The sequence below is a fragment of the Lingula anatina genome, chromosome 3 (assembly GCF_051362555.1).
Source record: "Lingula anatina isolate TDL-2025a chromosome 3, LinAna3.0, whole genome shotgun sequence".
In the NCBI taxonomy this organism is placed as follows: Eukaryota; Metazoa; Brachiopoda; class Lingulata; order Lingulida; family Lingulidae; genus Lingula; species Lingula anatina.
In genome coordinates, this window is record NC_141769.1 from 31,917,019 (window position 1) to 31,933,862 (window position 16,844).

The 16,844-nt window shown below is 37.1% G+C and overlaps 4 protein-coding genes across 7 annotated transcripts in view; 3 read left to right on the forward strand and 1 right to left on the reverse strand.

Moving 5' to 3' along the window:
• LOC106161725 (protein SLC31A2) overlaps positions 1 to 16,844 on the forward strand; it is a 96,884-nt gene that overhangs the window by 8,549 nt on the left and 71,491 nt on the right. The window lies entirely within an intron of this gene.
• Positions 39 to 4,814, forward strand: LOC106180325 (ZZ-type zinc finger-containing protein 3-like). Of its 3 annotated transcripts, none has more exons than XM_087008193.1 (8): positions 39 to 190; positions 641 to 1,325; positions 1,515 to 1,768; positions 2,072 to 2,167; positions 2,920 to 3,111; positions 3,390 to 3,524; positions 3,783 to 3,883; positions 4,200 to 4,814. In XM_087008193.1, the coding sequence occupies exons 2-8, from the start codon at positions 668 to 670 to the stop codon at positions 4,345 to 4,347; spliced, it is 1,584 nt and encodes a 527-aa protein (XP_086864319.1). In that variant the 5' UTR covers positions 39 to 190; positions 641 to 667; the 3' UTR covers positions 4,348 to 4,814. The 3 variants fall into 3 exon arrangements, with proteins under 3 accessions (XP_086864319.1, XP_086864321.1, XP_086864320.1); XM_087008195.1 differs by having other exon boundaries at positions 65 to 74; XM_087008194.1 differs by having other exon boundaries at positions 77 to 324.
• Positions 5,429 to 6,925, reverse strand: LOC106180337 (oligosaccharyltransferase complex subunit ostc-B). Its single transcript, XM_013564297.3, has 4 exons — positions 6,746 to 6,925; positions 6,350 to 6,423; positions 5,854 to 6,071; positions 5,429 to 5,599 (listed from the first exon to the last, which is right to left on the reverse strand). Exons 1-4 carry the CDS (start codon positions 6,882 to 6,884, stop codon positions 5,581 to 5,583), a joined length of 450 nt encoding a protein of 149 aa, XP_013419751.1. The 5' UTR covers positions 6,885 to 6,925; the 3' UTR covers positions 5,429 to 5,580.
• On the forward strand, positions 6,924 to 14,413 carry LOC106180336 (uncharacterized). 2 transcript variants are annotated; one of them, XM_013564295.3, is made up of 13 exons: positions 6,924 to 7,312; positions 7,668 to 7,789; positions 8,063 to 8,240; positions 8,494 to 8,649; positions 9,035 to 9,172; positions 9,438 to 9,642; positions 10,014 to 10,185; positions 10,619 to 10,726; positions 11,101 to 11,203; positions 11,606 to 11,785; positions 12,084 to 12,253; positions 12,702 to 12,851; positions 13,315 to 14,413. In XM_013564295.3, the coding sequence occupies exons 1-13, from the start codon at positions 7,132 to 7,134 to the stop codon at positions 13,987 to 13,989; spliced, it is 2,538 nt and encodes an 845-aa protein (XP_013419749.2). In that variant the 5' UTR covers positions 6,924 to 7,131; the 3' UTR covers positions 13,990 to 14,413. The 2 variants fall into 2 exon arrangements, with proteins under 2 accessions (XP_013419749.2, XP_013419750.2); XM_013564296.3 differs by having other exon boundaries at positions 12,084 to 12,241.

Sequence of the window (16,844 nt, forward strand, 5' to 3'; positions counted from 1 at the left end):
TTCCCAAAAGTAATACCCATACAGAGTTTTGATCGATTGCCTTTGCCTTATTCATCCGGGAACTTTCAATATGGGTGCGCACAGTTGACGGGCATTGGGAAGTTGAGCGTCAAACTTATTATCGTTTGCAAAACTTGTGTTTTGATTTCTGAAAATGCAGTCCTTTAGGAAACAAAAGATATAGATAAAAGTATTTACCCGTCCTTCTTATAAGAATTTTTGATTGGATAATTATCAAGGATTTATTGATTGCAAACGAGCTTAACATTAAGTACAGTCTGCAGTTGCCTGTATCAGTTGTATATCTTCTATCAGATATATCTAGTGAGAGAGAGTACTTGTTTTTGCTACTAACGATGCATGTTTGTTTTGTGTCCAACCTTAAATTTGCTGTTTAAATAAGCAATTCTGCTTTCCAAATATGAAAAGACGTTTTTCTATTTTATCTTCTGTATAAAATTATGATAAAGTTGAATAAAATAACTTTCAAGGACTCATTTAAATGTTGAAAAATTGGCTTAACGAGATTAATTAGTTAGACATTTTCCCCTTATAAAGAACAGTGTTGAATAGACAGCCAAATTGTCATTTAAGTGATATATATTGTTATAATTATTTTTTCAAATTACTTAATTGACAGGTGCACGTACATGTAAAACTGACCAGCATGGAGCATTCATCAAGTGATCATCTGGACTTGGTCAAACTGCAGGCTGGCACACGTTCAGATGGATTTCACATGGAGGAAGATGACACAAATGAAACAGAATGCAGCAGCAGCCTGGAAAACAGTGTATCAGAATCTGTGCCCATTGTACAGAAGTCTCCATCTGGGACACAAAAATGTGAAAAAAACAAAAATGATCAAATCATTTCTTTCTCTGAAACAATAAATGGCAGTACGTCAGCTGCTGATGAAATAAATGATAAAAATGGCACAAGTGACTCTAATTTTACTACGGATTTTTCAAAACGATACGACAGTAATGAGTATGACAGCGATAAAGATGATGGAACATTTTACTTTGAATCGGACCACTTGGCTCTGAAAGGCAACAAAGATTATCATGCATTACTAAAAACTGTTGTCCTGTTAGAAGCACAAAGGGCCAAAGCGGTCCAAGATTTGGAGACACTGTATAACATTCAAGATGAGGCACTGAGAGACCCGATCACTTTTGTTGAAAAATTACAAAAGAAAGTAGACCTAGGGATTCCTAAGCCACAGAGAATAGCTACCATTCCTCACATTGCCTGGGAAAATTACACATCCAGTTCTGTGGGCTATTACAAACATATGACCAGAACAAAGAGACAGATGGCAGGTAGTGTGAAAGCGATCATTTACAGTTCTGTAATCATCTTTTTATCAGTTTTTGTAGCCCAGTGTTTTTTTAGATATCCATCATTGTAGATTTGTCATTTTCAGAATCTAATTTTTTACTTTTCCTTTCATATAACAAAGGTTTTTAGATAATGATTTTAGCTTTTTTTCTTCAAACTCTAATTTACAGATGTCAAATCTGAACCACCTGACAGTTACACCAACTACCAGACAGGAGCGTCATCAGCCTTGGCCAATTCTGAGCAAAATGTCATCCGTGGGAGGGTGAAGGATCAGTCAAAATCTGCCACATTCAATCAGTTGTGGACAGCAGAAGAGCAGAAACGTTTGGAGGAACTTCTCATTGAGTGCCCACCTGAGCCAGTGGAAAGACATCGCTGGGTGAAGATAGCAAACGCCTTGGGGAACAGGACTCCTATACAGGTACAGTCTTGGTCATTTTTTGGCACTGCTTTTCAATTGTTATTTAAACATTTGGATAAGAAATTAAGTTATATAATAAATTGAATTATTTGTTTTTGACAAAATAAAATTTGCTTTGTGTCACCATGCGCCTGTGATTCTAATTTAAGCTCCTAACTGAGTGTTACTGTAATATTCTATTAAAATATTAATGCTCAACAGTGTCATAAAACAAAACCAATTAGATTTCATCCTAGAAATAGATACTTCATTATTCAAGCTGGGTTTGATTTGTAAATAACCAGATTGTGTCTTTGACTTTAGGTTGCTAGCAGGGTTCAGAAGTACTTCATCAAGCTGGCCAAGGCAGGACTTCCAATTCCTGGTAGAATGCCCAATGTGGCACACTATAGGACCAAGGTAAATCTGTCACTTAATTGAAGTACCAGAAACAAAGTACTGTAAATGGTTTTGTTCTGTAATCCCACATAGTCTGCATTCACTCAGAGACTCTTAGGGTGCTTTCCCAGAGATTTAGATCGATCTAGAGATTAAGATTTAGATCAACCTAACTCCCTGGGTGTTCATGCTAAATTGCAGTCAGCCGAGCGGGCACCATAGTTAATTACCCCCTTACAGCTTTTAGTAGGCAGGACAGACGCTTAAGCCGGCCAAGCTGACAGTAATCTAGTGAGACTCCCCACAGGGATAGATCGATCTAAAAATCTATGGAAATGGGGTGTTAGACTGGGTGCCCATACCTAGATCGATCTAATAGGATCAATCCATCTCCGAGGGGTTTCTCGCTAAATTGCTTTCAGCTTAAGCAGCTTAGATGTCTGTCACGCTGCTTAATAATACTTTATCACCCCCTAGTGCCCTCCGTAGGTGTGACAGACATCTAAGCTGCTCAAGTTGATTGCAATTTAGCAAGAATCCCCTCTGAGATAGATCGATCACAGTTAGTACAATAGAGTCCGGTAATGGTCCCTTAGTAGTATAATATATTATGCAGGGGTGGACTTAGCCGGTCCCTTTTTTCAAAAAAAAAAATAATAATGAAAATAAATCAATAAATAAATAAATAATTACAGACCTGCCCCTTTCCAAAAAAGGGATTCACCCTTTCCAATCTTGGATTGGCCATTGCTACACCAGTTTCTCCATTCCAGAGTCAGAGACCCCACCAGAGGATGTACAACAGGTTCTACCAGGCCCCCTCCACCTTCATGACCTCCTACCAGCCCCCAGTGTACATGTCAGATGATGATGGCGACTCCGCCTCCATGTTTGGCGGCAGCAGTGAAGACATGGAGGACCCCAGAATGATGAACCAGTTTGGGGATGAAGAGGAGGAGATTTCAGTGAGTTTTGGGTTGCGAGTTTTTATTTATTTATTTTTTTTTTACAAATGAGGGATGTCTTTTTATTGTGATGTTCTGTTTAATATCCTGATACAATACTTAATTTAAAAAAAAAACTGATTAATTGCTCTGCAAAAAAAAAAAAAAAAAATGGACTGTTTTTATTGTTACTTTGCTCTAATGATTTAAAATTCAAATTGTCAAACAGCATATTTAGACATACTGTCAATTTTCAGATATCTTTCTTTTTGATCTGTGCCACACGTTTTGTATTCCAGGATGAAGAGGCAGTTCCAGTTCATCTACGAGATTCTGAGGAATACCAGGAACTGCTGAGACTGAAGAAGCTAAAGAGAGTGAAGATGAATTCAGATCATGACAAGCTTGGCCAAAGACAGCATGCTGGTTACAAGGTATTCAGCAGCATAATGTTAGATGACTTCATGAAAGCTAGCTTGTTCTTATATTTTCATCAAATGATGTTATTCATCTCATGCAGAATGCTTCATACTACATTTAACCTATAAAGCAAATTGATTTTCATTCATTTATTGAAACTTACTGTTATAATCTAAGCACATTTTGAATGCTTCACATTTTTATCCAGTAAAACTGATTCAGTTGTGTAGAGAAAAAGTCCAAAAAGTGCATTTTGTCCTCTTTTCTTCCAGTGTGACCGCTGTGGCTGTGAACCTATAGTGGGAGTTAGGTTCCATTGTATTGACTGCCCTGATGACACAGCTGTTGACTTCTGTGAAGGATGTGTGGACAGGTAACAGTTACATGTATTAAAGTGGAGATTAATTTTCCTCAGTTTTCTCTTTCTTCTCCTCACTTGAATTTCCACATTTTTACACACATGCACACACACACACAAAAAAATAAACATCTCTGTCGCGTTTCTGTAACAGTAATATACACTGTAGTATTCATGACCAATGTTACCCAACATGCCCTGGTCATCTTTTCTTCTTCAATTTTCTCTCCCTCCTCAAAACTTGAATTTCCACATTTTCACCAAAAACTTAATAGTCATATAATAGTATAACTGACCAATTTAATCCAACAAGCCATGGTCATCTTTTCAGCTCCTTTGAGACTGGTCAGCACAGTTCCAGCCACAGACTGGACCCTGTCCGTCTGCCATACACCACCCCTTTCATCGACAGGGACTACACCAAGTTCACTAAGGAAGGATACAATTACTTGGACCCTAACTTCATGCCAGCTACATGACTGGAATTCATTTTTGTATTGGAATACTAAACCACTCAGGAAAGACTATAGAGTTGTACTATTTATGTGTATGGGTTGGTGAAATGACTGGAAACAGACATCGGGAGGGACAAACATATTCATCAGCTTTCATTATTTGTACAAAGTCAAGAGAAACATTGATGAAGCGAGTCGTTATTTAATTGATGGAGGCTTTCTTTCAGGTTGTCTGTAAGCTAACATGCATTGATTTAAGCTTCAAAATTGCTTGTTTTAAATAAGCAGTAAACTAGTTTCGAAATGGCTGTAACTGTACTTAAGGCGTGTCAGTATTGTGTTGAATCATGTTAAGATTTATTGTAGGAATTAGATGATTTTTTTATCCAGAAGTCTACCTGCACACTTTTATAAATTTTTGCTAAAAATTGTATCATGACTAAAATGGTCAAACCTCACATGAATGTCAATAAAGTCACCTCAGGAACTTTTTTCTCGTTTTCACATATTTTACACATTGTGAAGGTAAATCACACATGGATATAGTCGATTTATGCTCCAAAATAAAACTAAACTTTAAAAAACCCATTTTACTTATTTTTGTGTTCCATAAATTAGACAAAATTTGCATAATATAATACAATTTAGCCAATTTTTATTAATAAATATATCTTAATATTGTAGACAGCTAACACCTTTCAATTTGGCCTCAATAAGATTTTAGTATCAAACACCTTGTTCATTTCAGTAAAACATCTCCATGTAAAAAAAGCAACAAATTTTCTGATAAATAATATTTTTCTTTATTTCTTCATGATGGAATGACTTGTAAGTACAGACTTGACATGCTACTCTCAGAACATATCTGGAGATGTACATTTAAAGTCCATGTGGTGAGTCATGAATCCGTCTTCTAATGGTTCATTGTTCCTACCACCAGGTGGTGCTCTCAGCAATTGCTTTTATTCAGCATGCAGTTCTAATGTGAAGTACACTTTCTTTTATACCAAAAGCTTTAGTTTTATTTTTACAGTAATAAAAATATAAATTTATCTCCGGGTTTAATGCACCCAAGTCTGAGTCTTAATTATTATCTTTCCTCTCACTGTTTCTAAGCATGTTATAAACATGTTTATTTCACACTTCCTTTATCAAAGAACTTCTTACATTCCTTCTTTGGTTGTTTCTTACAAGGTGACACTTCTACAATTGCATAGTAAATGTTCATCAAATAGTTTCTGTGAATTTCTCAGTCACCTATCCCATCAAGTAGCCCCTGAAAAGTGGATGAACATCTAAATTATTGAAATGTCAAGATTAGGGGAAATTTCTTTCTGAAAAAACACCTCACAACAAAAATACTATTTTAGAGCTGTAAGTGCAAAAAAACAGTAATTTTAAAATTTATATTTTATACAATACCTTGCGCAAAATCTTTGCACATATAACAGAAATACTAGTAGTGTGTGTGTGTGTGTGTGTGTGTGTGTGTGTGTGTGTAAGTGTGTGTGTGTGCATAATAAAACTTACGGTAGCTTCATCCTCATGAAAACCCTGCACATGAAGAATGATATAAGAATGCACACAAAGCCTACGACCAGGAGCAGGATCCTGTTCAGTTTTGGCGTCAGAGGACTGTTAGTTTGGTCTAGGATGACAAAGCCCAGACCTCCCATTGTGAAGAGAAAGCTTGAGGCAAGACCCTCCATAATGTACTGACCATTGACCCTATAGGGCATAAATGCAACCTAGAAAAAGGAAATTATCAGATATCATGGATAAATCATACAAGGTTGTTATATTATATGCATTTACATACTTATATCCATGATAATATTAATAAAACCCGAAGTCTTATCAGTGTACAAGAAGTGTATTTTCTAAGGGTTTGACAACAAACGATGCCGTGAGAGAGGTAATTTTTTTTTTTTTTTTTTTTTTGTATTCTGTACTGGGAATTTATTACAAGTCCACAATTTTGAATCAAAGTTCTACATAAAGTTGTTCAATAACAGCATTTTCTTACAGGTCGTGAGTTTCCTCTTTCATCTGTTGTAGACCCTATACTTGGTGGTTCAACAATAACATCGTAAATAATACCTAAAAGTGAAAAATAACGTTTTAAATAAGATAACTCTTCTTATCGATCTGGGTACATGTAAGTAAATAAACGGAGAATTATCCTCATAATACTTAGGCTATGCTATTCGGCTATATATCAGTTGGCAATCAACAATTCATACAAAAAAAGCGTATAATTAATGTAAACAGATGAAAGTAAATAACTGGTTCGACACTGGCTAGTGTAGTAACTGAAATAATTATTTAAAGCCAAGGAGGAAAACTCAACGTGGCACCGACAACTTGACCCATTTCCCCGGCAGGGAATTCTAAGGCCGATTCCTCGAAAAGAACAACTCACCTCCTGTTACTAAGAAATACGACAGTAAAACTGCAGCATACACAAACATTGCTGAGGGTGTTTTCACCCATGAAGGCTTTTTGAGCTTCAGATTTGGACATTCCAACACCTTGAACGGGATACTGTAAATCGCCTCCATCTTTGGCTCAGCTTGGAAGTAAGGAAGTTACTCGGCTGAATCTAAAAGTAAGCTCGAATGTTGGCATTTAAAAATAAGGTTTTTGATTATAAGACAGAGCGTTTACGATAGAATAAAGATTATGTTGTTGTGAAAATTATAAAAGACACACCGTTTGACTAAGGTAAAAAGAAGCCCCAGAACATTAAATTTAGAATCGATAACACTGTTTGTGGAGCACCACAGCCTGGGAGATGCGATAAGAGCAATGGCGACCGACTGGGCTAACTTCAATACAAATCCAATGAAATCCGGGATGATTGTTGTACATCCAATCTCCGAATCAAGTGCAATATCTTCGTCAGATACTCAAGACCCGCAGGATGTGACAGCAGACGACTCAACCGCAGTGAATGATGAAGACGACGAAGATGCATTCATATCTGTTGGTAAGACCATTTTCAGTTTCTCCTGTGGAGGGATTCCCCCAAATGCTGAGCACTTTAGTTTTTCAGAGCAGACGAAGTTTCGTTTTAGGAGATGCTTATTTACTAGTAGTACAAATCATACAGAAATAGTGTGAACATCATGTTTTTAAAATGTTATTATGTAAATAAATTTTGTTGAGGCCAAACGTAAGTAATTCGCTTTGCCATGATAATAATTCTGATTTTTTTTTTTTTAATTTGTGGAATTTTGATATTTGGCCATCGTCGCTTTCTATCCCCGCTCTCTGCGCTCTCTCTCTCTCTCTTTCTCTCTCTCTTCTCGGCATTTCAACATCACTTTTATATATTTGTACAGATAGTCCCGTCGATGCCTCAGAGATGCTGTTTCTGTACAACCCCACGCCAGGAGGTTTATCTGGGGTAGAAAGTGATGCCAGTTCACTGCCACCACAACAAACAAAAAAGAAGAAAACTACAGTAAGATGATTATTCATCTTTATTATTTTTTTAAAATAATAAATTGTCTTATTTATTAAATTTTTCTTTTGTCTTGTTTTCTTTCAATTTAAAATTTTTATATTTATTTAATATCTGTTTATCGCAGGGAAAGTGAAATATATTAAAATAAAGGTTAGGTAATATCACTTAAGATGGATAGAATTAAAAAATGAACTGTTTATTTTTCATGTCAAATATCAATTTGTTTAATTATTATCATTATCATTTATTCATTTATTTTTTGTTATGCAGCCTCAATCTGGTACCAGAAAGAGTGAACGTAGTCGTCGCCAGAAGAGATCCTATTCTCCTGCTCCTGGAGGTTCAAATAGCAAGGGAACTGGCAAACGGAAAAAGAAGAGTGGTGGCAGAAAACAAGATACTCCCAGAAAGGTTATACAAGTTAGGGCCTATGATAAAGCTCCTGATGGTAAGAAGAATTGGAGTACAATTTGACTTTTGAAATATAAAACAACTTGTGGATAAAATATTTAACTGTTGCATTGAAGTAGTTTTACCATTTTGATCAAATAGGATTCAAGAAAAAAGTAACATACTGATTCTGATCAGAAAAATAATGGTGTAATGATTTATGTTCAGTCAAATAATTATTTTTCCAATCCAGGTCAAAGTTTTCAATTCATTTGTTCAACTTCTGTCACCCATTTCTGTATCTTCTGTAGGTAAGCCATTTAGCTGTGATATTTGCAAGTCTCCATATGTGTGCAATCCTATGAACAGTAAGAACAGAGGAGGACTACCTTCAAAACACCAGCCTATGCCGAGGCACAAGATAGATCCTGCTACTGGAAATACACTGACACTGTGCAATGCCTGCGGTGAGTGGAAACTGCTTGGCTTGAGCAAATGATTTCTTACAGGCCTGTAGCCAGTGAAGGGCTTTTTTTTTCTGGAAAAAAGTTGACCTTTTTACACTACTCAGGCGACACTTAGAAGAGTGGACCTTTTGTGGCCTAAAAGGGGTTCTTTTTAGCCCCGCTGACCTCCTCCCTCCTCCCCCTGCCTAAAGACCTGTCTTACATTGATTCTCTACTTGTTATCTGCCATCAAGCATGTTAACATAAAAAGTCACATATACACCAACTCACACAAAAGTGCACATGTGCTGACTTTGTCCTTAAAGGTTCAGTTTAATTAGGTACACTATCAGATTTATGAAGACATCAAATAAAACCTCTCATTGTGTCTGTGTCTCTTTCCTAGGATTGGCGTTTGAACGCCCAAGAAGGCCACGCCCATCCAAAGAAAAGCTTCAGGTGCCCCAGGAAACGAAGGAGAAATACCTGGATGAGGCAAAAACGTTTGCTTTGTCTTTAGTAGAAGGTCTTAATGACCCAGATGGTAAGTGATTATAATTACAAGGAAGTACTAATGCAGTAAAAAGGTTTATCTTCAATACTGTTTGTGCACATGTATATTCAATAATTTTATTGGAAGGTCAAATTAGTCAGTAAGACATTCTAACATTCTGTGCGGCTAGTAAATATAGGTAAACACCTAAAAATGTCTCCTTTATTTAGCAATAGTAGCTAGGAAGCACAGGTTTATTATTGAAATCCTCAGAAAATGTGCCAATAATGAAATATCTCGATTTTTTTCATTAAAGCTGAGAAGCTCTTCTGTCCAAGTTTCAAAAACAAGCCATGTGGGTGCATGCAGCGTTATATAATGGGGACTGGAGACAACATGGAGGAATCCAGGAAGAGAGCAAGCATTCTGCTCCAGGTGTTAAAAGACGCCAAGCGCCTCAGCCAGGAGAAGTGCTACGATCCTGTGGAGATAACTATGACTAGTACTGGGAAACTGAAAAGGTACTTTATTGTCCAAGGATGCCTTCAGATGTTGAGATAATAGGTCATATTCCTGACCTTTTTTTTATGTTTTGCAAATCTTGATGTTTTGGTCAACACAGCTGTATTATCAATGTGTTTGTGAAAGACTGAAAAAAAAAAAAAACAACTTTCATTACTTGGGGTTATTTCGTAATCTAATAGCACAAGAATGTTATTTAGAAAATATGATCAGGAATAGGACATATGACATATACATGTGGAGGGGTCTTGGTGATAAAAGATATGGATTGTGGATTTCCATAACAGCCTTGTATATCACACCACTCATAAATAAAATGAAGGCACAGTGAGATTTGTAGCTAAAACTGAACCCATTGCCTTCCTTCCAGATCTTCAAAAGTAGGCTTGGGCAATGGTCACAAGCGATCAAAAAACTTTGAAGAATTTGTGCTTTCCAACCGGAGGTTTCTGAAGGAGGAGCTCAAGTTCTGTGAGAGAGCCACCCAGAGGGTGTTGATATACTCCAATAACTTCTTACACAAAAGACTGAAAACTGATGAGGTGAGGTTGTGGAAATGGTATAATGAAAAGCTTGAATCTAATATTTGAACTTTTTGAAGAAATTTTGAACAATTGAAACTTATATATTCCAAGCTACCAGAATTGGGTTTTAGTTATCGGTATGGTGAATTATGTCCCTGTAATTTGAAAACAGTTAGCTTGCAGGCTGGTGCATATGCAAGGATAGGTGACGAGGTTTAAATCACATGATTAACATATGATATTAACACATATATATGGACAAGACCTGGAAGATTAAGTTGGCCCTGAAAGAGTAAAGTTAATTGTATTTCTTTCCAGTATTTACTAAGTTAAAGTTAACTGTGCAGTTAAAATACAACATATATCATTTATTGTATTGTTTAAGATTTAAAATTGAGAGATTGAAATGACAGGAAATATTAAAAATATTAAATTTTTGCATTATTTTCAGACTGGTAATCGACTTGAAAAGAATAATTTGAAGACCAACACTCAGTTGCCCCTCATCAACATTAGTGACTTGCCAAAGGAAAGGTGCTGCATGTTTAGTTGTGTCTCAGTAAGTATTTGAAATACGAACGTATATAAATATGAATAAATTCATTTCTGAAAAAAAGGTACTGAATCAAATTTAATTTGTCAACGTAACAGTGGTATTCCATCAACACAGAAGAAACGCACCATTTGAAGTTGAATATGGCAAATTTATACACAGTAGGAGTTTTCCTTAGACTGTAAAGTTGGGGTTAATTTCTTTATGAAAGTGGGCCAAGGCCCCTTACCCCCATCTCTAAAATTATCATAATACGTAGTGTTCACAGAAATGGTTTTACCTTATATTGTACAAGGTAACCAGTGGTTGTCAGTGGAAACCCTGACATCTTATGTTGCACACAGTAAGTTGTTATTAACAGGATCCTCTTCTCACTCCAGATTGCCTTGACCCACCCCAAGTTACTGGAACAGTGGCGAGAACGGGCACAGTCAGGACAGATGGAAGCTCGCAGGGTGATAGCAGAGATGCTTACCCCTTCTGGTAATATATGTGATAAATTTTAACAAAAGTTATTTAGATATATCACTGGCTTACCTCAGATATTTTAGTAGCTAGCTTGATAATTGTAACCTTCACCATTTCCTGAGACTGCTGTGGGGAAGTTTTGATTTTAAAAAACTTGCTGGTGTCATTGCAGCCAAATTGTCTAGTTTGCAAGCTTATTATTACTTCACATAGGTGAACTATAAGTCCATCTTTTGAATACATGTGAGGGAATTTTTTTTTCTGGGGGCAGCTGCTACAAATTCAACTCTTTATCCAAATGATACACATGAATTCCACATTTTCATTTTTATTTTTGCTAGCATTCATATGTCGAGAATTTGTGTATGTTAATATAATTATATAAGTTAATGTTATGTGGTTAATTCCTATTTTCAGGTGGCTATCGTACCAACTGCTATAAGTTCATCCAACTAGTGACTGGCTGTAGCAATGGCACGATGAACAAAGTCAATGAACAGATGAAACAGACTGGAGGGGACAGAGATCCACCTGAGCATGGCCTGAAGAAGTACTGGAAGAATCACCCCAAGAAGAAAAAACAAGTTGCAAAAATCAGTAAGAAGTTTTTAAACTTTGTCCGGATTTGGTGAAATGGAGAAGTAGTGTCTGTAGAGACGTTTAAGAAAACTGGAGCCTGAAAATATAAGATGTCAAAATAAAATATTAGATATTGATCATTAAAATTATCTGTTTGTAAAAAGAAGAAAAAATATTTTCTTTATTTAGAATTTTAAACTGTTTTTAAAACATTACAAAACTGCAGTATTACTCACTGTACTATTCCCGAATCTAGAAAAATGTTAATTAATCATGTTAAAAAAGCGAAAGTATAAACTCATTCTCCTTTTGCTAGATGAAAGTAGTCCAGCCCAGCAGCCAGAGCGCCCTCTACAGGTGGTGAACCTGTTTGCCTCAGGATCAGGATCCAATGAGAACCCAGCACAGTCCATACTGCACCAGTTTGGAGGGGAGAACTCCCTGGTCACTGTGCTCTCACAGGAGGATGAACAGGTCACTAACGCTGTAAGAGACGAGATTGGAAGATGTTGTTTATTGGTCACGGACCCATTTTCATATTCTGAATTCAACAGATATAAATTGATGTGGAACTTTTACTTTATAATGACGTTGGGGAACAAAGGTGAAGATTTATCAATTTTATGATGAGGCTATAACACAACTAGAAAAGCACTCGGAGAGCGCAGACCTCCGCCAAGGCAGGGTTTATTATTATTATTATTGATTATTGATTGATTATTGATCCGGATCACCACCAAAAACTAATCACTTCTAAGTTAACCCATTTCCCATGTTGATGACAAACAAACAAACAAACAGACAGACAGACAGGGGTGAATACATAACCTCCTTGGCAGGGGTAACTATCCACAAGCTACTGCAAAAATAGTCAGATGAGATAATTGACTTTTGTCAGTAGTTTCTGACCAAATAACATCTCTGTATGTTGCAGATACAGTTGGAAAGTCAGAGACAGCAGCTCCTTCAGCTGAAGAAGCAGATTCACCAGCAGCAGTTACAGCTTCAGCAGCAGCAAAATGTGCTGAATCAGCAGTTGTTACAGCAGCAGGTGATACAGCAGCCAACAGAGGGTAACCCACAGGTGAGCTGTGTTCTTGTGGTGATAACATGAAATCAGGCTTCTTAGGAGATTTTATAATATGGCAAATAGTTGGTTTTCAGAACGAATGTAGACAAATGGCACTGATCTCTGTCAGTTGTATTACTAATGACAGTATTGCTAAAATGTTGTTATATAACCTGTGTGGAAAGTTACAAGTTACTCCCTTCCCCTCGTTCAGAGAGTTTAAGGAGAAAAGTTAAAAATGATGACCTTTGACAGCAATTTGGATAATCATTTTTATTATTTTTCAAAAGCGTACTGAAGACAGTAACCCCCTCTCCCCTCAGCATAAGTTTTGTAAACTTGTGAAAATGATGAGAAAAATGTATGACCCATAACACTTTATTCCAACCTTTCTCTAATTACAACTAGTATTTTTGCTCAATAGAACCACCATTTCTAAGCCTCAACTCATTCTACTTCTGCCTCTCTCTGTTTCCAGAACATCAGTGCACAGACAATCCTGCTCAACTTAGGCCAGGGCAGCTCAGAGCCAGTCAGTACCAACTCGGCACAGACTCTCCTGACAGACCAGAGACAAGGCAGGCAGAGCAGGGCCAGTGCCAGTGCTAGCTATGCTGCACCAGTCTCACCTAACACAATATCACAGCAGGCTCAACAACTGCAATCATCTCAACTGATGCAGGGGCAGACCCACAGCCAGATAGGTGGTTCCATTGCTAGTAACCAGACTGTAGTCACCCTGCCAGACTATCTCTCTGCAGTGGGGGCCAATGTCAGCATCAGTTCCTTCCTGCAGGGGTCCAGTCTGCCATCAGAGACAGAGTCTCAGTCCTCTCAGGAACCCCAGGAGCACCTGATAGAAACTCAGAACATTGGAGGTGTGAATTACACTACTCTGTACATACAACCCTCACAGTCTGGGATAATACAGCAGTTGTTAACACAGGGAGTGGAGGCCAGTACGTCAGGGGAGTCTGCCAACGAGGAGGAGGAGGGGGCTCTACTACAGCAGCAGTCCGGGGAGAATATCACTATCCACCATGATGAGAACGGGGAAGATACCGTGGAGCCACAGACTGTTCAGCTGTCTTCTGATATTGTACAGCTGCTTGCACAGCAAGGAATACATGTTGGGACTCTGCCTAAAACGTGAAGTAGTAGAATTAGGACAAAAATGTTCTGGTAGAATAAATAAAACTCTGTTACAGTAGCTGTCGAGGTGATGAAAAGATAAAACGTATCCGCAATGCTTACTTAATTCTCATTCTCTTATTTTCTGTAAATTAAGTGATAGTCAGAAGGTGAAATCAAACTCACTAGTCAAGTTGTCTAGTTCATTGCTCTGAAGTCGATCAAATCAACAAGGCTTTGCTCTTCATCACTTGGGGGGGGTATTGTCCTCAGTTTGTCATTTTTAACAACAGCAAGACAGATTCTACTGCTGTCTATCAGTCACTTCTTTTCGTCTGTTTGAAAGGTAGTAGCCAAAATGACAAAATGAAAGTCCTTTGTCTTTAATTGTATTAAACTTTTATGTGTATGAATAAATATTGTATATTTATATATATATATATGAGAGGATAAAATACTTTTTTAAATTTCAAAATAAGCTTTCATGATTTGATATGTTAGTTCTTTATAAGTGGCGATGTTTTGTTGAAGATAGGTACGGACGGAAGTAGCAGTTTTCTATTTCCATCATAATTGCACTGTATTGGTTGGGATATTACGATAGGTAGTATCTGAATTGTGAAATACATGGCGTATGCGTGGTCCGTCTCTCGTACACAAAACGGAGCTCTGATTCTTTTTGGCTATGCTTCGCTCAAAATTCTTATTACTTGACGCGTTTTATAAGAATTTGATGCTAATAATAAACCGACCTTGTACACTGTAACTATGCAGACCTTTTATTAAACCAAATTAAACTACACGGAAATTGCACAACTTTGGACTTCGCCAAAATCTATACCTTCCTTCAGGGTCTGTGAATATTTATTGAAAAAATCAATCTGCGACCCTGTTAGAGGGTTACAAGCTTATTATTATTTTTTTTTTTAATTAAAGAATTACAACAGGATTTGACAAAACGATTCAAAGCGTGACCTTCCACTGAGGCTCGGGGTTCAACTGAACTTTCACCTTCTGAATAAAGAAATAGAACAAATATTGGTACAGTAACACTACACGCAGCCCTCCACATTGTGATGAAATCTATAAAACATCAAAAATATATGTCGCCAGATTTTGGAACAATTACGTCTCGTATCGATTTTCAAACGACGACCGAAATGTTGTACACCCTTGATTGCATGCATGCTGACTTAAGAGATCGACAAAGCCACTTCCAATATACTTCGTCATTTATTGTTAATGGTATTATTCAATTTACGCGGCTATAGTTACTGCTGTTTACTTCTCAATCTTCTCAATATATTATTTATTAAAATGTCAGGACCTGTGCAATAACAAATGACGAAGATATTGAAACGCGTGCCCTCTCTGGCGCTACCGAGGCCGGGACGTTTGTTCGGGATCGGGGTAAATTTTGCGCTCCCGTGGGAAAATATATCTCAGGCTAATGGCAAGAGCGGATTTCTGCTCAAATATTTATTGAAAACAAAAATAAAATAAAAATGAAAATGTTACAATGAATTAAAGTTGTGCAAGCACTTTTGAATACTGAGTCTCTGATATTGGCATATCTATAAATCTTAGACCATTGTTCTGGTCGCAAAGTTCTCATAATGTTTCTCTGCTGTTTACTTCTCAATAAAATATTTATTAAAATGTCAGGAGCTGTGCAATAAACAAGAGGCGAAGATATCTCTGCACTTGGTAACGTGTTTCTGAAGTAACGAAATGCTAAATAATCAACATCGAAGCCTGTAATTATAGCTTCTCTATTCACTGGCCACTATAGAACTATATGTAGCTTGTGTTAGAAAAGTCGCAGCCTGACTCAAAACCATTAAGAAAGAAGATAAAATAAAGAATATGCCAAATGACCTTTAAAAGCCCCTAAACTGATAACCGTGGAATTTTTATGTACAGACAAAATTGCAGCAGTGTCTATGCATATGGCCGTCGACTGCGCAGTTTTCGCATTTCTTCTTATCTTACCGCTATCACCTGGTGGGAGGGGGGGATCGCGGGAATTTTGTCATTGCTTTAAAATACAAGTCAAGTTCAAAAGTTTTATCATTTTGGCTTGGTGAACCATTTATCATCCAAAAACCAGCTTCAACCGGCTTGTTTTTTCCGACACCAAATTTACCGACCACTTGTGATTAACTTGAAGGCTACCAAATGTCTCAGATCGGCTATACATTTGAAGTGGCAATTCATTTCATATTGTAATTGCCTTGTTCGGCTTTATTCCCATTCAACCAAATGTAATAAATTATCCTTGTGACTGTCAACAGCTAACCCGTAGACACAAGAACCTCAATCACAATATTTAGAAAGGAAATCGCCTCAAACTCAGGCCCTACTGCAAGAGTAACGGCAGTTAATACATTAATATTGTATTCTTTGGGGTTGTAATGAAATATTTTCGTTTCCATGCACTGGTCGATTGATCTTTCTTACTACTGTTGTTGTTGCCCATTTATCGATTACATCACAACGAATGCTGAAAGACCGCAATACAAAGTCCCTTTTACTATAGTGAATATTGATTGATCATTTCTTCTGCTCTTTTTGCATACTGATCTGCTAATTGACGAAACTGTAACAATAGACATATTGATAATATCGAATTGGTTGGCCTAGTAATGAAGCCGGGAGCGAGTAGAGAAATATTTGGAAATATTTTGTAGGTTTACTGAATACAACAAAAGCCTAGGTAGGGGTTTGTATACCCCTGCTAAACGCACCTGTATTTGCTTGTATCACAAAACCATGAGAGTTCGATTTAACCTTTGACGTCCCGATCTGCTCTTGAGGATAAGTGTAAATTGACAGAGGATTTTGCAAATGGTTTCTATTTTAACATTCTAACTTCAA